The sequence below is a fragment of the Podarcis tiliguerta genome (assembly GCF_965153285.1).
Source record: "Podarcis tiliguerta genome assembly, chromosome: 14".
In the NCBI taxonomy this organism is placed as follows: Eukaryota; Metazoa; Chordata; class Lepidosauria; order Squamata; family Lacertidae; genus Podarcis; species Podarcis tiliguerta.
Genome location: NC_139547.1, coordinates 26,967,047 through 26,992,103, shown reverse-complemented (window position 1 = coordinate 26,992,103; position 25,057 = coordinate 26,967,047). Strand labels below are relative to the sequence as shown.

At 46.4% G+C, this 25,057-nt stretch overlaps 2 protein-coding genes across 2 annotated transcripts in view; one reads left to right on the top strand and one right to left on the bottom strand.

Moving 5' to 3' along the window:
• Positions 1-15,839, top strand: part of ITGA11 (integrin subunit alpha 11) — an 86,091-nt gene extending 70,252 nt beyond the window's left edge. Inside the window, exons 22-30 of the mRNA XM_083411922.1 lie at positions 2,869-2,945; positions 5,208-5,297; positions 5,913-6,003; positions 6,109-6,222; positions 7,398-7,484; positions 10,042-10,152; positions 11,588-11,683; positions 13,040-13,153; positions 14,287-15,839. Coding sequence (XP_083268048.1) covers positions 2,869-2,945; positions 5,208-5,297; positions 5,913-6,003; positions 6,109-6,222; positions 7,398-7,484; positions 10,042-10,152; positions 11,588-11,683; positions 13,040-13,153; positions 14,287-14,358 — 852 coding nt within the window. The 3' untranslated portion in view covers positions 14,359-15,839. The remainder of the gene's footprint in view (positions 1-2,868; positions 2,946-5,207; positions 5,298-5,912; positions 6,004-6,108; positions 6,223-7,397; positions 7,485-10,041; positions 10,153-11,587; positions 11,684-13,039; positions 13,154-14,286) is intronic.
• Positions 15,840-18,183: 2,344 nt separating this feature from the next.
• FEM1B (fem-1 homolog B) lies at positions 18,184-24,978 on the bottom strand. Its single transcript, XM_083412024.1, has 2 exons — positions 23,909-24,978; positions 18,184-21,246 (listed from the first exon to the last, which is right to left on the bottom strand). Exons 1-2 carry the CDS (start codon positions 24,154-24,156, stop codon positions 19,611-19,613), a joined length of 1,884 nt encoding a protein of 627 aa, XP_083268150.1. The 5' UTR covers positions 24,157-24,978; the 3' UTR covers positions 18,184-19,610.
• Positions 24,979-25,057: the final 79 nt, after the last annotated feature.

Here is a 25,057-nt window from a genome sequence, read left to right as displayed (position 1 = left end):
TATGGGGATTATATTAGACTCAGATTTCTCCTGAGTTTTTCAGCAGGGGCACTTTCAGCCCCATGTTAGATTCTTGGAGCTGTTGTGGGTTCAGACCATCTTCTTACGTATTCGAGGAAGGATGTATTGGGAAACACAAGTGTTCAAAGATTCCACGCTTTATAGTTCTCAGTAGCCATGACTGATGGATTCCTCCTTACCTTTTATGGCTTGTTTATGCCAAGGAATAGTTCATTTCAGTTAAAGCTTCTGGCCAAAACCCCAAATCCAGATGTGACTGCAGTATGGAATGAGAATAGAATCATAGAATTGCAGAGTTGTCAGAAGGGACCCAAAGGGTCATCTAGTCCAACCCCCGGCAATTCAGGAATCACAGCTAAAGAATCCCTGACAGATTGGCTTCCAGTTTGTCTGTGAAGCAAAATGGCGGTGCAGTGTGAGTCATATGTTTAAAAGACGGCCGCTACCAGGATTTCTGCAATATAGAAGAGTCCACCACCTTCCTCCACAGAAAGAGGGGTAGGGAGTCAGAGTTAAAACTATGATTGAGTTAAAACTACATAAACGAAAATTATAAATAAAAACTTTTTTTAAAAGAAAGAAGAGTCCACCACCTTTTAAGGTAGTCCAGCCCTCCGTTGAATAGTTGTTACTGTCAGAAAGTTCTTCCTAATGTTCAGTCAGAATCTCCTTTCTTGTCGTTTGAATCCATTGGTTCGGGGCCTCCCCTCTGGAGCAGCAGAAAGCAAACTTGCTCCAGCTTCCACGGGGCAACCCTTGAGATATTGGAAGACAGCTGTCATATCACCTCTCACCTCTAAGTAGATTGTATTAAGAAAATAAGAGGAGCTCTCCCGGATCAGACCATTACCCATCCAGGCAAGCATCATGCTCTCACAGGGGGCAACCAGATGCCCCAATGGGAAGCCTACAAACAGGACTTGAGCACAAGAGCCCTCTCCCCTCCCGTTGTTTTCAGATACTGGTATTAGGATGCATTTCTGCCTCCAGTGGTGTCAGCTTGAATTAAATATGGGGGGGAGGAGGAGGTAAGCCCAACGCTGCATTATCCATCACATGATGTGACACATGCACACCATTTGAATGGCAAGGCCCATTGACTGGGGGGACTGGTTCCCTCAAATATTTTAATGAGAGAGGGGCTGAAGAGTCGGCTCCTATGTCTTCCTCCAACTGTGGAGGCAAAGCATAGCCATCATGGTTAGTATCCATTGATGGCCTTCTCCTCCATGATTTTGTCTAATCCTCTTTTAAAGCTATTCAGGTTAGTGGCCAGCACTGCTTCTTGTGGGAGGGAGTTCCATAGTTTAACTATGCACTGAGTATTTTTTCCTTATCATTCTCTAGTAGGCCGAGTCTTTGTTCCATTCCATAACGTAAAGCAAACTTATAGGAAACTGAGGCTGATGAAGCTGATGGAGTCCCCCAGTTTACTTAAAATATATAAATCTCATAGTGCCAACACTAGCCTGTTCCCCTCTTTTGGCAGCTTCCCCACTCATCACACTCTTAGCTATGCAAGCTCAAGTCCATATGCAAAGCACACTGATGGTTTAAGAGACGCCTCTAGGTCACCTGCTTTGCATGCAGAAGGTCAGTCCCTGGCATCTTCAAGTAAGCAAAGGGTTTCTCTCTGCCGAATACCTTGGAGGGTTGCTGCCAGTCAGAGAAGACAATCCTACCCAAGATGGACCACTGCCCTAGCCCAGGAGGAGACATCTTCATTATTTCATTTTCATAACAACTTCCACCAGGATTCCTCAGCAGAGACACTGAGAGGATGTTCAGGGCTTAGAACCACGTTGGGCAGCTGAACCCTCCCATCTTAACTCTCCTGACTCCTTAAACAGAAGAAGTTTCACTGTACTGTCATAGATGATCTACCTGGAAAATAAATTATCCCTCATATCCACTATAGGCTGGAAGGAAAGCCTTGGAAGATCTACAGGCAGACAGAGAAGAAGTCGAAGGCAATGAGAGGCTTCCCAGATTCTAAAGAAAATGTTAAGATTGAAACCTCGGCTTGGCAAGGGATTGACAGTGATGGATTTGATCTAATCACTGTGCTAAGATTTAGCCCTTGCAATAAAGCAGCCCTGTGTGCTTTTGGACCATGAAATACTATCATAATGCATCTGTATGGCCTCGAATATGTACGGCTCTGCCAAAGCAAATAGAAGCTAAAAATGGAAAATTCAGCCCTCGGAGCCCAAGGAAGGGAATTTTAATATTATAATCAGCTGTGCACAAACCTGGGGTTTTTTTAAAAAAAAAAAGTAGTTAGAGCTTCTTTTTTTGGCAGCCAACCTCCCACTTTCAGCAAGGCAACACCCCCAGTGTAAGTGAACTGGGCAACACAATGCAACTAATCAGACTTGCTAAGTCCCTCTCCAATCGCTGTTGCAATCAGAAAGGTAAAACTAAGGGAGCAAGTCCATAGCTCAGTGGCAGAGCATTTTCCTTGCACCCAGAAGGTCCCAGGTTCAATCCCTGGCAACTCCAGGCATGAACCTGAAGAGCTACTGCCAATCAGTGTAGACAATGCTAAGCTAGATGGAGCCCAATAGGTCTGGCTCAGAAATAAGATACTTTGAATGTTTCTGTCTTTCACATCATACACCAGGGGCGACTGATGGACCTTTGATAGGTTGCTGATTTCAAACGGAGTTGATGGAAATGTTCGCCTGACCTAAGTTGGTCAAGTCCATTAATTTCAATTCAGTTTTATGACTAAATGTTGGCTATAAGACTCTTGTCCTGACAGTCTAGTGTTTGCTCCAGATGGCTGTGGGAAATGTTCCTGAGTTGTTTTCCTTAATGCATCTGTCTGTTTTCAAATCTCTGCAGGTGGCTTTTCGCCTGGATTTCGAGTTCAGCAAATCTATTTTCCTCCAAAATCTGGAGATCTCTCTGACTGCCAACAGGTCGGCAATAACCTTATTTTTCTTCTTTTTTTTTTACATCCACTCATTTTCCTTCCGCACCACCACTGCCTCCATCCCATTCTTCCCCAGGCTGTTTCCCTCTCTGATACTTCTGAGTCAGAACAGAGAGGCTTCCGAAATGTATATATTTATCTGAGTGTCTAGCCTGCCTCTTCCCAAAGGCTCAGCAGTTGGTGAATGGTGTATTTAAAAGAATGAAACTGCAGATGCTAAAACCCCAACAATAAATAGGTAAAAGGCGTTTCCGTGCGCTGCTCTGGTTCGCCAGAAGCGGCTTAGTCATGCTGGCTACATGACCCAGAAGCTGTACGCTGGCTCCCTCGGCCAATAAAGAGAGATGAGCGCCGCAACCCCAGAGACTGGACCTAATGATCAGGGGCCCCTTTACCTTTTTATGCTACTAAATATCTTTGGCGGGGGGCATTGTCTAGCTGTGCTGTGAAAATATACAGTGGAATACAGAGGCTGTCATTGTTTGTGCGCGCACACACAAACACACACACAAGCCCAATAAATTTTGCTTATAAAATTTGAGCCTTTGTGAAACCTGCCAGGTCTCCCTCGCTCCTAAAAGACCCCAGGCGCTATGAAAACAAAGCTAACTTTGGCGGATAGAAAACCCACAGTTGCACTTGTAAATCACAGCTCCCTACCGTTGCCCATATGATGGCAGAGGGACCTTTTCCAGCATTGTGCCAAACCCGCTGGGGAAATCGGGTCAGGGGAGGAGAAAGATTTCACATTCCATCCCTTAAAAATGTAAATATCCCCAGTCCAAGGGGACATCCACACAGTACCTTATTATGGGTTCAATGGTGGGTCAGTCACCATCTCTCAGTTTTGAATTTTTGTTAAATAGGGTGGGGGGGGGGAGAAGAGAATTAAAATAATTACTTCCCCGTAGGCATGTTTAAGGTACAGATGCTAAATTGCTATCACAGAAATGGCAGTGGAAGTGATGTTTCACATGTGGGTGAAAGTTCCTTAAACTTGGGGGGGGGGAGAGAGAGAGAGAGAGAGAGAGAGAGAGAGAGAGAGAGAGAGCTTAGAGAACCCAGAGCTGTGTCAAAAATTGGTAAGATGAGCACTTGGAAAACGACAAAAATTATGTTCACTTCAACTGCAGAGTGGATTAACTTCACACAGCTCATGAATCATGCTGCGTCAGCCAGAAATCCCCTTTTATACGTCTCAATATCCCGCTAGGCCAGCATAGTATTGGCGAGTGGCAAGGGGAAAGTTCTGTCTGATGCCAAAGTCACCGAAAGTATAAGTAAGAGAAATTGCTACTCTTGGAAAGGGGAGCACCGCCAACCCTGGCATTGATGCCACAGAAGAAAAACTGAGCTCTCACTCTCTCTGTGTATATTTATAAGTGCTAACAGCTCCTAATCTCATTCAGTAGGAACTTCTTGTAAGCAGCCTAGGTCCACAACTTTCCTCATGCAGCTGAATCTGAGCAGGCAGCTGCTTACAGCCTCTCCAGGCGCATTCACAAATAATTGTGCTCATGGTGGCATCTGGACAGTTTTCCTCCACCCCATTTTCAATGCTCTTTGCTCCTGGAACAGTTTTGGGGCAGACCTACTGCTCCATTTCCTCTCTGTGCACATTTTGCTGCTTCCTGCTGAAATTCTGTAGCTGTACCCTGGGAGATCAGGGTTCTAGTCTCACTTGGCCAGGAAGCTCCCTGGGTGACCTGGGGCCAGTCACAGTCTTTCAGTCTAACCCTACCTCACAGGGTCGTTGTGAGGCAATAATAATAATAATAATAATAATAATAATAATAATAACTTATACATACATACTTACATACGTACCCCGCCCATCTGGCTGGGTTTCCCCAACCACTCTGGGTGGCTCCCAACACAATATTAAAGAAACACGATAAAACATCAAACATTAAAAACTTCCCTAAACAGGACTACCTTCAGATGCCTTCTCAAAGTCAGATAGTTGTTTATTTCCTTAACATCTGATGGGAGGACATCCCACAAGGCAGGTGCCACTACTGAGAAGGCCCTGTAACCTCACTTTTCACAGTGACGGAACCGCCAGAAGGTCTTCGGCGCTGGACCCCAGTATCCGGGCTGAATGATGTTGTAGAAGACACCTTCAAAAAAGTACCAGTTTGGAGGGGCCTTTGCCTTCTCATCAACATTAGCCCATTCTCTGTTAATCTGCTTGCTTCTGAGTCCTGCTGTGTCACCTAAATGAGCTTCTGGTTCTTCTGTATTCTAGTGACAGCGAGGAACAGGAAAACACCAAAGACGACAATTCTGTCCTCCTAAAGTTTCCGCTGAAGTATGAAACAGACCTGCTTTTCACCAGGTACTTCTGATGGCTTTGAGTGGAGTCTTTATAGCGCTTTGATTTGTTAACGCTGAAATTTCCACCCGCTGTGTGCATTCATGCTCCTGTTTAATGGGCACTCACTATGTTTCCAGTGTGGGGTTTTTAATCTGAGTTCACACAGCATTATTAAAAATGTAGGTGTATCCTGGACTTACTACTACTACTACTACTACTACTACTACTACTATTACAACAATGAATTACCTGCCCTTCACCCTAAGGTCCCAGGACAGATTAGAGCACATTAAGAACAATATGAAAAACCATTTCAAATGTCTTGCTTCTTATAAGGTACTACTGTTTGGTGTGTTGATTGGAGCCCTTAAGCTGTTCCTAATTCACCTCTAGCCAAGGTGTAACCACCTTTTGCATGGGATAAAGACATCCAAAAGATGTATACAAACAGAAATGAATCTGACACTAAGTGAAGACCTGCTGATGTGAACTAAGGGGCAAAAGAGCTCAGCTGTGAAACACTCTCAGTGGGGTGGGGGGGACGGAACAACTTTACTGTGCTCTAAGGCAGAAATGTGAACACACCCTTAGTTGAACTATGAATGGATGAGTTTTCTCCTTTTTGCTGTTATTCAGGAGTCCCAGCCAGAATTACTACGAGGTCAAGCCAAACAATTCTCTGGAGAGATATGACAGCATTGGTCCGCCTTTTAACTGTACCTTTAAGGTAGTGGAGGAACTCTGGGTCTGAGGAACCTGGTGGGGGAAGGGAGTGAGGGAAGTCCCCTTGCAGAAGGGTCTTGATCTGGCATTTGTTTGTCAACTTTCACAGCTGCAGAATCTGGGCCTCTTCCCTGTTGATGCGATGGCTATCAAAATCACAGTCCCCGTGGCCACGAGGGGAGGCAATCGCCTTCTGCAGCTAGCAGGCTTCCACGTGGATGAGGTAGCTAGAACTTTTATTTGTGATTCTTAAGGGGATTTTTTAAAAACAGCCTCAAATGAACTTTAAGGTGTGGGTTACAAATCAGGATGCTCCAGCAGGAAGCCATGTAGGGAGTTTCCCCCCAACCCCCAAATTTGATTGTGTGATCATAGCAACCTCCAAAGTAAATGTGCTGTCATGATGCTCAGACTTTCCCCTACCCCTTGCAAGCAACTTCCAGTTCTAGGATCAAACCCCTTTGGCTTACGTAAAGACTTGTGGTGCTTACCAGGAAGAGCCATGGCTCAGGGGCACAACATCTACTGTGCACGCAGAAGGCCCCAGGTTTCATCCCTGGGTGGGGCTGGGAAGGCTGCCTTTCTGAAACCCTGGAGAGCTGCTGCCAGCCCATGTCGATGATATTGAGCTAGATGGAACCCAGTGGTCTGACTTGGCAGTCTCCTGTGTCCAGCTTTAGCGCTTTTTATAAAACTGGGCCCCCAATGGCAAATTTGGCAGGCTGTACCATCCTCCCATCCAGATGTTGTGTCATCTTTTGGTTTCCTCCCATCTGTTCTGCTAATAGTCACCCTCTTGACCCAGTTATTACAGTTTTTGGCTCCGAAAGAAAGCTGTCTTAGACTAAAGCCAGGCCATTGCTTCCTCTAACTCAATATCTCCTACACTGACTCACAGCAGCATTCCAGGGGTTTCAGGCAAGAGAGGTTCCCAGTCCCATGTGGAGATGCCATCGAGGATTGAACCCTGAGCCTTCTGCACCCAAGGCAGGTGCTCTGCCACTGAGCTACAGCCCTTCTGCATTAACTGTGCACTCAGGGCTCCATCCACTTCCACACATGGTTGGCTGGGGAGGTGGAAAAGATTAGGAGCCAGCAGCAGCAGAGAGCCAAACCTCCCACTGGCATTTAATGACTAGCTTGTAAGGTCATGGAACAATTTTCCTCCTAGAGAGACTGTTGCTGGAATCCAGGTGCCCATTAAATCACAGGGCACATTTTGTGTGCTGCCTTGGGATGGACTGGCTGCACAAGCGGAAGCTGTATTTTAGGGGCAAGGATGTGCACAGGGGGAGAAAATCCCCCAAACAGGCTGTCCAGTCTGCGTCATTCTTTCCAGGATGTTTCCTTGGATTTCTGTTCCCAGTGATCTATTCCAACTTCCCTCTTCTATTATAGGAACACATAACGTGCCACATTGGGGGGAACAACACAGATTATCGAAGGACACCCTCTGACGAGGACTTGGGGCGCCACCCCCAGCTGGTATGTAATGCCTATCTTGCTGTGCTGGACTTCTGAAAACACAAAATCAAATCCTGTGTGCTGAGACAAGACTTGAACAGAGGGCTCAGATTCTGGTCCGTCTTTTTAATAAAGTATGCAATGTCATTGCCAAGGTATTCACAACCTGCATGGCATTTCCTGTGCAATGAAAATTTTTTATGACTGGGGGGGAAATGCCCTCCCTGGCTTTAGTGTTACATAGCAAACATGGAGAATGAGGTCAGATAGCAAATTGACTTTGGGCTGATGCAGTCAACCAGCCTTTCTGAACCTGGTGTCCTCAGTGGGGGCTGATAGGAGTTGTCATCCGAAATATCCAGAGGACATCAGGTTGTGCATTAGGAAGCTGCTTGACTGGTCTGGAGTGTGGGCAGCCCAATCTTGCTTAGGATGACACCTGCAAGTGATTTTCAGGCCTGTCCAAAGGAGAGGACTGCAGGGGGAGGTCATCGAAAACAGCAAGGAAACCTGAGTAGGGTGTGAGTCCCATGGGGGGGACGACTCCCTTTGGGCTCAAGCATGCTTACCGGTCTGAGCAACAATCATGAGAGAGGATGGGGACCCTGTGGCCCTCCAGATGTTGAAGGACTCCAGCTCCCATCATCCCTGCCCATTGGCCAGGGATGTAAAGAGGCACCATTTTTGTTGGCATTCCCTGCCTTTGGAGCTGATGGGAGTTGGAGCCCAACAACATTAGAAGAATCACAAATGTTCCCTGTCTCAGCTTATTTCAGGCCTGGCCTTTGCACTGCCAGCTTGGCATAAGAACATAATATGAGCCCTGCTGGTTCATGCCAGTGGTCAAGCCCGTCTAATCCAGCATTTTGTTCTCACAGCAGAACCTGAGCAAAAGCACCCTCTCCACTTTCCAGAAACTGATACAGTGGTACCTCGGGTTACAGATGCTTTAGGTTACACAGGCTTCAGGTTACAGACTCCGCTAACCCAGAAATAATACCTCGGGTTAAGAACTTTGCTTAAGGATGAGAACAGAAATCGTTCAGCAGCAGCACAGCAGCGAGTGGGAGGCCCCATTAGCTAAAGTGGTGCTTCAGGTTAAGAACAGTTTCAGGTTAAGAACGGACCTCCAGAACGAATTAAGTTCTTAACCCAACGTACCACTGTATTTAGAAGCATTACTGCCGCTGAGAGGAGGAAGAACATGGCAGAGGGGCTAGCAACCATGGATAGCCTTCTCCTCTATGAATTTGTTCAGTCCTCTTTTAGATCCATCCAAGTGTCAGGGACTGGACTGAAGAGGACGAAGAGTGGTAGAGGTTCTCCTGTAGCTTCCAGGGAAGAGGAAGGCAGTCTCAAATTACAGCAGGGCTTTGAGGAAGATAACAGCTCAGAGACAGGTGAACAGAAGAGTTATGAGGTGTTAGGAGAAGATGGAGGGGAGACAGAGCAGCTAGCTGACACATCACTGGACAGCATAACTGACCCCCCTTCTCCCAAAATGTGACATTCGTTAAGAACAAAGGGCACAGTGACAGTTGACCATGGGCGGATGCCGTAGAAGCAGGTGTTGTTGTTAGAAGGGGAGGAGGAGGAGCTCAGTGTGAGCAACTCCACTACTGACGAATGACTGGATTTCTTTGTCTTTCATCATCATCATCATTTTACTTGTATACCCCCTTTCCATAGCTAAAAACAATGCTCAAGGTGACTTACAACATGACCAGATTTACATAATTACCAACATAACAAAAGCCATAAACAATAAATAAAGCATAGCAAAAAAAATACACAGCCAAATGAAAAACAATTTCCACATAAATCATAAAATCTAAAACTAAGAATACAGCATTAATATCAATCACAATTTAAAATGACACAGGTAAAAAATAAAAGCAGTTTGAAAACAAAAACAAAAACAGAGCCCTCTCTGCTGCCCAGCAGCAGCAGCACTCATTTATGGAGCCTGTCAGGACCTGCTCCAAGCCAAGCAGAGAGAAGCAGCGCCAGGCCCTTCAGACCTGCAGCAGGTCAGTCCTGGGCAGCACCATTATAACTGACCAAATCATAAGTAAGAACTTCCTTGTTTCCTCCCTGCTTCTCGGAGCCATTGGGGGAGGGAGAGGATTCCTCAAGCCTGACACCAAGTTGGTCACTGCCTCCTGTGGGAGCGAGTTACATAGTTTAACTATGAAGAACTTCCTTTTATCTGCCCTGTTCTCAACCTGTGGGTCCCCAGATGTTGTTGGACTACAACTCCCATCATCCCTGACCACTGGTCATGCTGGCTAAGAATGATGGGAGATGTAGTCCAACAACATCTGGGGACCCACAGGTTGAGAAACACTGTGCAGCTAAAAGAAAATAAAAAGTGCTCCCTTTCATCCAGCATGAGCAGGGTCCAACCACTTCACTGTGGGTGCAGCAAATTCGAGTGAATGTCCAGTGGTGGTCACCCACCTGCCCAGACAACTGCAGTAGTCAACCTTTGGTCCTACTTCCAGGTGGGAGGAATGAGCCTCGTTCTGGCCCTCTCCACTTCTAACTCCTTTTTTCTTTTCTTTTTTACTCCTTCCAGAACTACAGTAATTCTGATGTGATATCCATAGACTGCAGTGTAAATCTGGCTGCCAATGGAGAAGTCAGCTTCCTCTTGCATGGAAATCTGTGGATGAAGTCACTGAGAGCTGTAAGGGCGAGTCAGCAAACAGTTTGGCTTCCAGCGCTATCCCCATTGAAGGCTGGCAGATTATTGTGCTTAGCTGCTCAGCTGTATCCCGAGCTAGCCCCTGACTCCAGGGAGTTGGGCCACGAGGAGGTTTTCAAACTTCCTCTTTTCTCGCCAGCTTTTTCAGCTGCTAGTCATTCCCCGCCCGTCCCCAATGGAATCCTCCCTCTCTACGTAGCTGGGAAACAAGATTTGTCATCCTCTTGAGTGCCACATCAACACCATTTGCTAATTACAGCAAATAATGAAAGAATTAGGTCAAGCCAGGAACATCTGTGACCTCTTTTTCACTAAGATGAGTGCTGGGTGAGACCCTCCCTGGTTTAAAGAAAAGTGTCATTTTTAACGCATCATACAGCCAGCCAGCTTGATTTTCTGGTCTTTATTTATTTACACACACCCTTCAATAAATTGTTTTTATGTATTTTGGTTTTTTTTAAAAAAAAAGCCTAAAAGTGGTTTACAAAGAGAATAAAACAACTAAATTATCAGTTAAAAACAATTTAGGACAACTGTTTCAAACAGGGTTTCCCAAACTTGGGTCTCCAGCTGCTTTTGGACAGACATGATTATTATTATTTTATTTATTAAATTTGAATACCACCCTTTACCTGCAGGTCTCAGGGCATACATCAAGGGAATCATAGTATAGAATCATAGAGTTGGAAGAGACCACAAGGGCCATCGAGTCCAACCCCCTGCCAAGCAGGAAACACCATCAGAGCACTCCTGACATATGGCTGTCAAGCCTCTGCTTAAAGACCTCCAAAGAAGGAGACTCCACCACACTCCTTGGCAGCATATTCCACTGTCGAACAGCTCTTACTGTCAGGAAGTTCTTCCTAATGTTTAGGTGGAATCTTCTTTCTTGTAGTTTGGATCCATTGCTCCGTGTCCGCTTCTCTGGAGCCGCAGAAAACAACCTTTCTCCCTCCTCTATGTGACATCCTTTTATATATTTGAACATGGCTATCATATCACCCCTTAACCTCCTCTTCTCCAGGCTAAACATGCCCAGCTCCCTTAGCCGTTCCTCATAAGGCATTGTTTCCAGGCCTTTGACCATTTTGGTTGCCCTCCTCTGGACACGTTCCAGTTTGTCAGTGTCCTTCTTGAACTGTGGTGCCCAGAACTGGACACAGTACTCCAGGTGAGGTCTGACCAGAGCAGAATACAGTGGCAGGGGGAGTGATGCTGCGGCACAGAAAAGTTATTTCCCCTGGTGTACCACTTGAAACATTTCAGGCAGGAAAGAGTGCTGCTCTTACAAACGACACAACCCCTGGTTTGCTCAGATCAGTGAAAAGGCCCCCCAAACAAGCTGAGTAACCGACTAGCTGAACTGTCCACTGCTGAGCCCCCTCTTGTGACTCTTATCTTGCCCTGTCTTTTCAAGATGAAATTCAAGTCGCTGAGATTTGTGATTAACGCCGTCCTGCAGAGAGGGTTCCGCAGTGCCTTCGTCTTCAGAGAGGACGATCCCAGTCGGCAGGTGAGTAGCTTGACCACAGGCGCTCATCAGATCTCATAGAACTGTAGCGTTGGAAGGGACCCAAAGGGACATCTAGTCCAACCCCCCTGCCATGCAGGAATTGCAGCACATGTTTGAACCCTCGTGAACTGGGAGGCCACAAGCAACTTGGGCAACTTGGGCTCTGTGGTTTAACCCACAGCACCAATAGTCATGGACAAAACATCTTCTTCTCGTGCTTTCCCTGTTCAGTGTCAGAGCTTCCCCACCCAGAGCTCAGAAAAACTGACTTAAAAAAAAAAAAGCAATGAAACAGCTGTGCAATTTCCCCAGATGACCAATCTTGCAGTTTTCCTGTGGGTTTCGGGCTGGTTCTGGCCTGTATAGAGTGCTCCAGCCATTTCCTTCTCTGGGGTTTGTCTCTCCTGTCTAGCAATTAACTCTCTCACTTTAACCTTCCCTTTCCAAATAGCATTGCCTTTCTATCAGTTTCCTCCTGCTACCCTTTAAACTGTGTCAAGATGGCAGGAAGCATTTAATCCTTTCCTGCTAACCCATAGTCCCAATTAAAATTGCCTTTCCCACACCCACACCCACACATCTGGAACTGCCCACTGGGCCACAGAATGTCATCTGGATTCCAGGAGTCTGGAAGCAAAGTTCCTCATCCACTAGCCGTTCAGAGCAGAACAGCAATGACTGGGTCCTGCTATGTTGCCCTTATCTGAAAGCAGCAGTTGCAAATCCAGTTTAACCCAACAGGGGTAAACTGCACCTTTTGCATCCAGCATCTCTCCTTCAGAATTAGGCCACAATGAGGGCCCCTCCTGCTCTTGAATAGACTTGTGCTTGCAGCCCTGGAAGAAGAGATAAATAAATGCACATACGACACAGAGCAGAAGAACATTATGGCATGCTCTTCTGAAATGCCGTTAAAAAGTGGGGCGCTGGTGCCCTCTGCCGGCAGCAGACATCAGTATGTGCTTGTCATGGGCACACTTCTGCAGAGTGAACCCAAACATACATAACCAAACTTGTTTCTTCTTTTTCAATTCCATACAAATCACACCCATCACCCTGCTCCTTTTTGGATGCAAAGGGGGTTAAAAGTCGAGGGGGGTTCCATTCGAAGAGCCAGTTGGTAGAATCATAGAATTGGAAAGGATCCCATGGGTAATCTAGTGCAAGTTCCCTACAATGCAGGAATCCCAGCTAAAGAATCCCTGACAAGTGGCCATCCAACCTCTGTTTAGAAACCTCGAATGAAGGAGGGTCCACCAGCTTCTGAGGTCATTCATTCCACTGTCAGGCAGCTCTTACCCTCAGAAGGTTTTTCTCCAAAGTTGCAAATGTTCTTGTTGTGTATTCCTCTTGCAGGTCATGTTTGAAATCTCCAAGATAGAGGAGTCCCAAATCCCCATCTGGATCATCATTGGGAGCACCTTAGGTGGTCTCCTCCTGCTGGCCCTCCTTGTGCTGGCACTGTGGAAGGTGAGTCCCTCTCCCACCAGAGGCGCATTTAGGGGAGCGCGACCAGTTCGGTTGCACTGGGAGTTGAGTCACGGGGGCGCCACAACTATGGTGTAATGGTCACAGTGTCACACAAGGGTGCTGCTCAAATCAGAGACACGCCCCACCAAAGTCTGCCACTGCTGCAACCACCCCTTAGCCTGATGGGAGTTGTAGTGCAAAAACAGCTGGAGGGCACCAGATTGGGGAAGGCTGAAAACTGGCAATGGGGACGCCAACGGATGTAAGATGTTCCTCACCAAAACCAGCTTTATATATGAAGCCATTGTCTGCCAACTGCCCTTTCGGTGGGGAGACAAGAGTAGGAGTTTTAAAAATAATCCATCAACAAAAATCATTACCCTCTATTCCTACCATTAAAGTGATAAATTCATTTCCATGAAAATTAGTCACACTGCTAAACATTTGGCCTTTTCCTTGTTTAACAACTAGGATTGCTGTATGAGCCATGTAACAGGCAGAATCTCAGCTGATTGGGTTTTGTTTTGTGTTTTTGCCTCCCACCCACCCACCAATTCCTAGTTCAATGTTTTCCCTTTTATGCATTTGCATATTTCTTTATTCAGTTGTAAGCCAGTCTGAAGTCACTAAGATAGGATATGTCATAATAAACAAGCTAATACTGTACCATGATGTCACATAATGATTAGTGAGTTTGGGCTGGTCCACATTGTTGCCTGTTCTATATTCTGACCATACTGTGTTCCCATCAATTCCCCAGGTCCAAGAGCTTTTCTCATCCTTCTACAGCTGCACCTAGAGAAAATGCGCTCTTACCTGCTATACTGAACTCATTTAAGCAAAATCTCCTTTTGGATTTTCCACACATCCGAGAAGACCCGATTTGGCAGGTGCTATTGGATTTTCACAAGGTGCAGCTACAGAACTACAAGAAAAGCTCTCAGTCCCAGGGGAATGGATTGAGACATGATACAGTCAAAATACAGGTCAAGCAGAAATATAGGCGAGTCCTGAGTTTGAGATGCAGCTGGAAGAGGCAGGGAGCCTCAGCTACATGTGACCTATCAATACTGCTATTAATGCCAGGCATATAAATTAACGGTGGGTTTTTCTTTATCTTCCTTTTCCTGCAGCTTGGCTTTTTTAAAAGTGCTAACCGCAAGAGAGACGCAGCCCAGAACCAGAACACCAAGGACTTGGACTGAGGCTTCCATCTCCCTAAGTGACTCACTTGGCTCCTCAGAGCCAAGTTTCCTTTGCAATGATGAGATCCCTCAACACCCCTTTCACCTCTTCTCATGAAAGCAACCCCAACTGCTCAGTGTTACCTGCAAGGGGCAAGATGCAGCTGGCTAAAAAGGGACTTCAAACTGGTTTGAATTGCTTCCTTCAGCCTAAGACACTGGAAGCTACGCAGCAACGGCCAGGAGAGTAAATTTACAGGGACAAGGGACCCTTCAGTGGCCATCGCTTTCTTAAAAATGACAAATCTTAGCTCCACGAGGCAGACAGCTACCATGCCAGAATAGCTCTGCAGTGATCTTAAAAGCCTCTGAGCTCCAGTCCTTTTTATCCGTTCATGGCACAAGCATATCTCCTTGGTGAAAGCTTTTCACCCCACCAAAAAAAGGGAAAAACCTGGATCTGCATGGATACCAGCAGCAGCAAACTTGTAATGGGTCTTTACATATTCTTTTTACAGCAACTGCTTATTCAAGATGCCAAGGGAGAATGAACCAGACCGATATATTCTGCACAGGTGGTCTTCAAGAAGTTGAGATATCAACACAGCATGCCTTCGAAACAAATGGCGTTGCCTTTACAAAATAGTGCAGCATTTGAAATCATTTGAGGATGGGAGGTTCTTTCTGAACCAGAGGACTCTGTAGCGAGTTAATGCTTTAAAAAGCGAGATCCATTCACGTTATCCATAAAACATGTAAGAGGCTGGTGACTTGAATAAAACAGAAGTTAACTTGCAGGTGGGGACACATGTTCTCTAGCTATTCCCATGTCAGAAGAAAGGGACTGCCGCAAGTAAGGGGCGCCTATGAATCAAAAAAGTTACTAGATTCTTATCCGATGCTCTACACCAAATGTTTATGAAGAGCCCAAGCAGGATATAACGCACTGGGCACTTATTCTGTACATGAAACTCCCACTCATTCCAAAGTGGTGGGTGCAGGATACATGCCCAGCTCAGAGCCAGACCGTCCGCCACTCTGCAGTGCCTCTCCCAGTCTCTAAATGGAGCAGTTGAAGAGAGAGATCTTTATTGCCTTCTTTTAATGCACTGAACACAGATACCGACAATTGTAAGCACCTTAATGCAAGCCTTCAATCCTCAGCTGTATATACTTTTTCTGAAAATGTTTACCTTTCTTGTTTTTGAAGTCGACTAAAACAAACCAGTTTGAAGTGTTTCCCCTCAAGTTGTGCAATTTCCAAAAGCAACACATGGAAAATATGTACTATATGTGTATATACTTTTGTACGATGGAAATGTTTTAATTTGACCCTTTTTGTTTCTTTTGCATAATAAAATTATTTATGCTATTGTGAATATTAATGACTGAAAATGAGAAATCAGTTCCACCGAATGCAGTAACCTATGTAAAATGCTGTAGCAGTAGATTGTGGTTTGTGGGATTTTGTAAAAAGAAAATTAAAACTTCTTAAAGTGAAAGTTTTAGATGCAGTCATTTGTCTAAGACTTTTTTTTTTTTTAAGGAACTAGGAATTTTGCCTCTTGGTTGGAGAAAACCCAAATGCACACTGACATTCATTGGGTGTTTTGGATCACAGCTCCCACCAGCCTGTCACCGGGACTTTGCTGTCTGGGGCTGATAGGAATTGTAGTCCAAAACAGATGGAGGGCACCAGGTTGGCGAAGGTTGCATTAGGAGCAGCCTGACATTAACATAGCTGCAGTTATTTTTAGTTGTCATAGCAAGGACACTTAACTGAAGTGTTGGCAGTGCAAAATTGCTCTCACAGAAAGGGAATCGCAGAGACAGGACGCATTTGACCCTGGGAATCTCCCAGAGTGCTAGAAGTCTGTCTGGTTCAATTCACCAGCAAGCGTTTCCTTCAGGAAAGCCAACACCCCCCCCCCCCCCCGTTATGTAACTACTGCTCCACAGCCGCTAGATCAGAGCTCAGGTACAAAATTCTAAAAGGGTTCTCGACCTTTCCGTGCTCTTTCTCCTAGTGACAACATGCCAGCTTTCCTTCCCTCCCTCGCTCACTTGAATCTTCTTAGCAACAAGCTCGCTGCCTCGAAACCACCAGCTGTCTTTTAAAACCCAATGCACCCCCTACGACACATTCCAAATCAAAGCACCCACTCATCCTTGGGAGCTTTTTTTTTTGTTTTTTTGGGGAGGGGGGAACCATGTGACTAATGAGAGTTGTAGTCCACAACATCTGGAGGAGACCAGCTTGGCAAAGACCATCAATTTTGCTTTCTGCTTCCCCCACTGAGCTCGTTTGACTTCATGGTTTGTTTTCCAGAGTATTCCAAAGAGACAGATGCTACCCAGATTAGGATACAAAGCTCCCATATCCCTCCTTCCCTCCCCCAGGCCTTTTAGCAATTGAACTTACAAGGGTGGGTAGAGTATGTAGCATTGCAATAATCCACACTGTCAGCATCTGTAAGGCTGCCTCCTTCTGCAGGCATGTTTATGCTCTGTGAAGGGGGATGTGCAGATATATTTTTTTTAAAAATCTTGTTAAAAAATAAAGCTTTGAACAGCTCAAAGCTAGCCAACCTGAAAGATCGCCTGCCCCTGTAGAGACCTGTGATGTCACTTAGATTGTATGGGGAAATTCCACTCTGTGGAACATCATAGGGCAGTGACACAAAAAAGGGCATTTTCCACTACTGCCCCTGTAATTATGGAAGGACTTTCTCTTTGCCATGCATGAAACAGCAGCCATCAGCTGCTTCAGACGTCTTGTAAAGACCTAGCATTTTAACCAGGGTTTCCCTGACCTATAAGGTTGGACGCTGCCTATCTCTTTATGAATTCGTTTTTATTCTGTGCTGCAGGCGGTTGGACTAGCTGACCCTCAAGGTCCCCTCCAATGCTACAATTCTATGATTCTGTAGTTTAATGTTGCAATTTTGTAGCAATGTTATTATTTACTGTTTCTATGTTGCATGCATACTATACATACACACACACACACACACACACACGATATATATATATATATATATATATATATATATATATATATATATATGGTAAAATATTGAAACCTGCAGTATTGGAAGACCAGGGACTTGGTCAGAATTGGAGGTTTCACAGAGCTCATGCCTACTGTTTTGTTGGCAGACGCCAAAGTCCAGCTCCTAGGCTGCCAATCAAGATACAGCATCAATCTTATGAAAAGGAACCTTTGTGTGTTAGTTCACAGAACCAGGTTCACAGGCGAGCTGGTGGCATTTCATCTCACCATATTAACATTATCTGTATCAAGAGAGGCTGAACAGCTTGGACTGACCCCTAAGCTTCTTATTTGCACCCCAAAATTAAAATGAGACAACATGAATCTGAGAATCTGAATCTTCGCACTTTGGTGACTACCACTACACTGCCATTCTTTTTTACCTTCTCAGAAAAAAAGCAGCATTTTGAGTTTTGGAAACAAGTGCTCCTGTTCACAAAGGAGGAAGCTTTGGCAACTTTTAAATCATCCTCTCCCCCACCTCATCAGGGAGGAATTAATATAATTTGGCTATCCCTCAAAGGCCCATGAACAACATGCTGAAATGCAGAATGACCTGGACTTCAGACTGTTCAGAATGAAATCATCCACACAAACACCACAATATTTGGCCAACTTATTTGTTTAAGGCTCAGAAGGTCAGAGCTTAGCTGAGCTACTTGTCCATTAATCAAACTACAATAAAATTTAAATGCAATGGCATGAAACCACTTCTTTTCAAAACGAGAGGTCTGCTCCTTACCAACATCCCACAAGAGCAGCTACCAATCACTTTGCAGCAGGACACATCAGGGTTAAGTTTCACATTCAAGATTTTATTTGTAATACAAACACACATACCTGTGCTCAGAATGCCCCTTTTTATTTGAACTCTCTGTTCGGGTTTTTTTTTAAAAAAATGACTGCAGAACATTCTTTTCCCAGCTGACAGTTAGAAAGTAGAATTTAAAATCATGGGAAGTGTTTTCAGTAACCTGTCAAAAAAATGGCATTGGGCTGCTGAAGTTTTCTGCCAAGGAGAGATGCTTTTCACAGGTCAAACATTCTTCATACAATCAAGGTACTGTGAGTGATTTAAAAGATGGCCTTTAGAGAGGATGATTTGGACGTGTGCAGGTGGGTGTGGAATCTATTTTTCTGAAGAGTTCCATAATGAAGAGGGCTGAAAAGACAGAAACTGATTCTCAGGGCAGGGTCCTGCCAACACAATTATTCTTCCCTGATCCTTCCCTGCCAGGTTTCTAACATTTTTTTTTTTAATTTTAAAAAAGCTCTTTTTTTTTTAAAACAAAACCTGTTTGCCAGCTACTTGGAAGATTTCAGGAAATGCAGCAGTTATCATTTCAGGTGTGGGATTAAGATCCAGCCTTAACCACTTTACGCTTTATCTTACCAGAGGGAAGCGGGGACAGGGAACCACGCATAAAACAATACTCAAATAATGCAAACTATTTCTGCATGCTACTTATCTTAAAGCAGCAAAAATGAGAATGAATTTGAGGAGGTATGCCTGTTTTGCCCCCCTCAACAACAACCAAATAAATACTAGTAATTTTAAGTACTGATAGGCAAGCACATTCACACATCTGAATTTCAACCTGCATTTCCCTTTTTCTGTAGCCAAACAATCGGTTATTTTCATCTCATTGCAAGCAGAAATTAAAACTAAATGTTAGTGACGACTCTGGTAGGAACTGAAAGGCATTAAAAACAGGCTGGTGAGAAGTAAATTTCCCTGGATTGCTTTGCATGTTTTAATAAAATCCCAGCAATAAGATCCTTCTCCATTTTCTCTTCCCTTCCTCCTCTTCCCTCCCGCAAGAAGACTTTCCAAACTGCTGCATAGGTAACATGCTGGCTCAATTAATTAAACGTAAAACCTCTTTGCAGGTAGCTGCTTAAAGCATTCTTGGCTGTCAATGGTAAAACCCGTGTGCATCATAGTATCAAAATATTTTACACTCATTCTCATTTAAAGTTTGACTCTCCACCCTGCCCCAGTTCATTCAGAGGAAAAAAAGAAACCTGTTCACTCTGCCGTTGGAAGACAGGTTTTTGCAAATCAAAGCCATGTTAGCCAGTTTACGAGGGGGCTGGTTGGTGTGTGTCTGCTACCAAAAAGAAAGGAGAGGAGAAGGGATTTCTAAAGCTCTGCCCAGTATTTTATTGACAAGAGTTTGACCTTTCTGGGAAGGGAAGGAGCACCACCCCGTTGGCGTGGCTAGTGGAATTCAACAAATTCTTCTAGTGTCTTGGGGATCTGGTTGTGGTAGCTGATGTGATAAACCCGCACAGCTCGGGCAGCCAGGCACTTCAGACTCAGCTTCATCTGAGTCTTCAGGAGTATTTCCGACACGCCGGTGGTACTTTTGTCGAGAGGGGTCTTCTTCTGCTTGTTCGTCATGTCCGTATGAGCGCCGGCCTCCACCAAGCTGATGATGATGGAATGCAAGGTCAAGAAGTCACTAATGGGCCTGTTGTACTGGACTATGACGTGCAGCGGTGTGTTCCCTTCGTTGTCCACAGCGTTGACGTCAGCGCCGCAGTCCAAGAGGAGCTTGGTGACCAGTGCGTTGGGAAAGCTGCAGACGTCGTTGGTGTGGAAGTCGTCCACCGGCGTGCCAGAGTTGACGGCGTGGTGCAGCAAGCCAGAGCCGTCTCGCGTCCTGGGATCCAGGTGGATCAAGTTGTAAATCTGCTTGTTGATCCGCGACTGCTCCTCATCCCTGCATTGCGTCTTGGTGGAGATGCACACCAAATACAGGAAGGTGAAGATGTTGCATTCGTAGTTGTCCATGGCTGTGTGGAGCTCAGCATCCTGAGAGCTTTTGACCCGGGCCATCCCTTGCTCTATCTCCAAGACGCTGCACCTCAAGACGCTCTCAATGTCCTTGGCTTTCACCGGCTCGTTCAAGTGTATCATCTGAGAGAAGACTTGAGCAAACCGGAGGAGGTCCTTGTGGGTATTCCTATTGCCTTTCTGCCGCAAACGCAAGGCGTGAAGCCAGAGCTTGATGCACTGCTCAAACTGCATGTTATCTGCGTAAACAGCACCGCGGTAAATGATGGGGTGCGAGACATCGATGTTGTCGGAGCCCAGAATTCGTTCTCGGACAATGAGGCCCTCCATGTGGAGAGCATCCCGGTCCTGCCGAATGGATTCCAGCTCTTGAGGAGTCCGGCACTCTGTCCGGCTGCCGTAGGCTTCTATCTGAGGCAGGACCTCCTTCTCTATAATGTTCTCGCTATCTCTGTACCGCTCCAGCATGGCTAAATACAAATAGTGATAGGTCTTCATTATATCGTAGTTTTCTCGGTCGTTGGCAAACGAGGCACCCAGGAGCTCCAGAGCTTCTATCCGGCTCTTGCGATTGCAGTCGGCGTGCGCCAGCAGCAGCTCGACAACGTCGGCCTTGCAGCTCTCGGCAGCCACTTTCAGAGGTGTCATTCCATGGCCGTTCACCATCATGGCAGATTTCCACTTCACCAACTCGCGGACGATCTCCAGGTGACCAGCCTCCGCCGCAAAGTGCAATGCTGTCGCGCCACAGTGTGCTTTGGCATTGGGGTCCGCATGCTGCTCTAAAAGGTAGCGCACCACATCCACATGGCCCTTGTAAGCAGCGATCATAAGGCAAGTGTTGTCATACTTGTTGGCGATGCTGATGTTGGCATTGTTTTCCACGAGGTACTTCACAATGTCAAGCCGGCCGTCAAAGCATGCAGCGCGAAGCGGAGTAGAGTTGGTCACGGTTGTGTGGTTGACGTTGGCTCCGTGGCTCACCAAGAGCTTGACGACTTCAAAGTGGCCAGCCCCAGCTGCACACCACAGGGCCGTGGCGCCATCGATGACATAACTATGGAAAGAAAGAGACCAGATGTTAAAATAGGTGCAATTTTTTTAAAAAAAAATCTTCAAAATAATATCCTATAAAACAGTCTAGAGTCAGTGAGCAGAAGAATTTCAGAATGATAGGGAATGCAAGGGCTAGGTTCACAATGGGTGGCTGGATGTGGGCAGAAGAGTTGGACAAGTACACGTAATGAAATTTCTAATCTGGAGGAGAGCATAACTTCTAGCAAAGGGGGCATGATTTTCCAAACATGTATAGAATCCAATCTGTAACTGAGGCAGGATTCATCTTAACCCTGCAATTGATGGCAACCAATCCTCAAGCTTTCTAACAGCTACAGGGAGGACTCAGACCAAAATAATGAATATAGTTTAAAAAACAACAACAACAAAAACAACCACTTAATGAGGTGCTATTTGCATTCAGCAGCCACACTAAAGAGAACACCGAGTGGTTGCCATATTGGATACACCTAATAGTAAAAGTTTGTCACGGGTATCCAAGTACTTTGGGATAACCCTCATGACATTTGGACAAATGTGATTCCAGATATTAGTAAAGAGAAGGCAAAGAGAGTTACCAAACATTCAGTTGCAGAAATGGGGCAGTGATAACATCTTTTGGCCTTGGGACTGCACTGCCTGCCCCAGGAGAAAGCATTAAGCAATTTTTCAAACTGTTTTAACCTGTCAGTTGCATCTCACCGCGCCTGAATAAAGAACCCCAGGCCAAAAGACTTTTCAGACAAATGTGTTTAAATCAATTACAGCTTTTATATTTAGAGGGAGCTTCTTGTCAGAACATGCTGGGACAACAAAGAAGCAATTGGTTTTAAAGGCAGTTCAAAGGAAAGAAGGAAGTCTTACTGCAGAACACGCAAAATAATTCTGAGGCTGGGAAACAGAGGATTTTTACAACAGCTATGGCTTCCTTGGATGTTTGTTGTTGCTGTTGCTTTGACTCCTATGCAGGCAGGGACAGGGATATTTTTTACCACCCATTTGTTTACCATCTCCTACGTTGCACGTCAGTGTCAAGCACTGTCAGTTGTTTTCAAAAGGGAGATTCTGGAGTTCTCCCCAGTGACTCAACAGTGGCCTAGCCTCTTTAAACTATCTAAGATCAACAAGTGACTAACAAAGAATCTCAGGAGGCTTACACTGTAGTGTAATCTCTGATAATCAAATGAGGTACTCCAGCAAAACTCAATTAGGAGGGACTTATCCACAAAAGTCTAATTCATATAACTGGAATGGCAGCAGAATAAGTAGGCTGCAGAAAGTAGCTGTCCTTCTCCCCCATCCCAAATCTCATGATGAGTAGTCCCATATGACAACCCCCAGAGTTGGCTTTCGGTCTTCAAAAGAAATATTCTCAGCTGTGTAATTATCTCCAAAAGAAAACATTTCTGTATAGTTTTAGAGCTATACTCGCATTACTATCCTGTCAACTTCACCAGAAACTGAAACACAATCATAATACCTAGTCCATTTCAACAGGAGCAACGGACAGCTAGGAGGTGTGGTTGCAGAGACAAGTTTGGTACAGCCTCTGCTCCCCTCTCTGATGGCGTGTCCCACAGCTCCCAGCAACCTCCTCAGCGATGTCACAGAAAGAAATTATCAAGTGCCTTTGGCAAAAGCTAAAGCACCCCATTACCAGGTAGATAGGCATATGGGAAATGTTGATCCTTACATGTTTAAATGCTCTGTGCTTGCCCTTTGGCTCAATAGCCTTAGGGAAGAATAATAACTACTTCCAAAAGTAAGAATTCTAATATACATCTTAAGACCCCAATTGGCATTACTGTCATGCCTTGGAAGACATATGGAGCTGAAATGTATCTGAAATCTTTCATGTAAGGCCTTTGAACCACTTTTTAAATATATTCCTGATTTTACCTTGGCTCTTTGTCAATAGCTCCCTCCAAGCATTACTCACATGGAGGCTCTATGTGTTAAGTCACCTTCTGATAACAGGACAGTGGTGGGATTCCTCTGCCTCTTAACAGGTGAAGCGTCCCTCGTGAAGGGGGTCAATGTATCCAAGCAATGTAACCAGGACTTTGAACAATTCCATGAGCAGCATCTTTTCCAGTAGGCTAGATAACTCATGCCACCCATTTTTCACTGTGCCCCACACTGTTTTCTACAAACCACTGCCGCATGTAGGAGAGAAAGGAAGAGTTCCTAGTCCTCACAACTGCAATACGATGGCAAAAATTAGAAAGGACCAGGCTCTGGCTAGAGACTGGCAGGAGAGGACATATCTGTGTGCACCTTCTCCTGAAGGATCATCTGGAATTAGTTGGTAAAGTCATCTCAAAAGTGTTGGTCTATACAGGTACCTTCCTGCATTGTGCCTGTTCTTTATTTACAGTCCAGCACAGGTAGGGTTACGTAAACTGATCCAGGGGAAGGTCTTGCCTCACAGCAGGCAGCTTTCGGCTCCTTCCACTTTTATGATTCTTGGAAGATCATTTATAGAAACAGCATATGCCAATCAAATGAAGGCATGATGTAACCTACTATATTCCATTGAGTGAAAGGAAGCACCACAACAGCCAGGCTGAATTTATCAATCCACAGGACCATCCCATCTTCTCCTGTTAGAAAGAAGCCCAAGGCCTCCTCTGTGACCACGTGCCACACGTGTACGTACATACCCATCAAAACGGACCGTGCCAGTCTGCTGGGTCTGCACACGGTAGTGCTCCAGGAGCAGGCGCACAACTTTGGCGTGTCCATTGCGGGCAGCAATGATGAGAGGTGTTGACCGCTGCCCACCCTGGTGGGTGACGTAGCCCAGCAAGTAGCGGATGTCGCTCTCCGAGCGGTTCAGGAGCAGGGCTGCCAAGGTCAGCACCCGCCCCTCGCTGGCTGCCTTGTAGACGTAGCCCGCCAGGCTCTCCATGGCTGCCTGCTCCTCCCGGGACCGCCAACGCCAGCCGCCAACCTCCCCAGCCGGCGCCAGGGCCAAGCCGGGATCTTCCTCCTCCGCCTCCTCCGCCTCCGTGGCTCCGCAGTGGGGAGGTGCATGCGGGCCGACCCCCGTGGGGTCAAGGGGGGCACCGGGGCTTCTCGTCGTCCTGCCGTTCCCCGCCACCACCGCACACTGTTCAGGCCAGCTGTGCCACCCCCAAGCACCTGCCTTTGAGAGCCCCAGACCCCATGCTCACTGGGGGTTGGGGCAGGCTCAGCCGACCCCCCGCGATGCCCCCTCCTGCTCAAAAGGGACCCTGGCTGAGGGGCTCTGCCTGGGTCCGCACGCACAGCAGTTCCAGGCGAGGCTGGAGCCCGCAGCCCCTGCCTCAGGCGGCGGCCGCCCGCGGAAGCCCAAACCCAAACCAGGGAGCGGGGCAGACGAAGGCCCCGGGGTGCCAATTCCCTCAGCCGGGCTCCCCGGAAGGCCTCTGCGAAGTGCCCGGGAAGCTGGACTGGAGGCCTCTCGGTGCGGCGGCAGCTCCCCGGAAGGCTCGCCAAGCGCCGGTCTTGGCGGCGACGGAGGATGGCAGCGGGAGAGGGAGCGCAGGCGGCTACGTGCCGCCGCAGGTGCCCTTCGCGGCCGCCGGACCGGCTTTCGCTTCCCTCCTTCCCTCCCACCTTCCCTGCGCCTCGGCTCCCGGAAGCGGAAATGGCCAGGCCGGTCCCCCTGGAATCGGAGCCGGACTGGGAAACCTCCGTCCGGGGGAGAAATGTTCCGTAGCCAAGCAGGGCCGCCGACAGATAGCTGGGCTAAGAGGGAGGAAGAAAGAAAGAAAGAGGAAGAGACGGAGGGGGGGAAGGGAGGAGGGGGAAAGGAAGCCACGTGATGG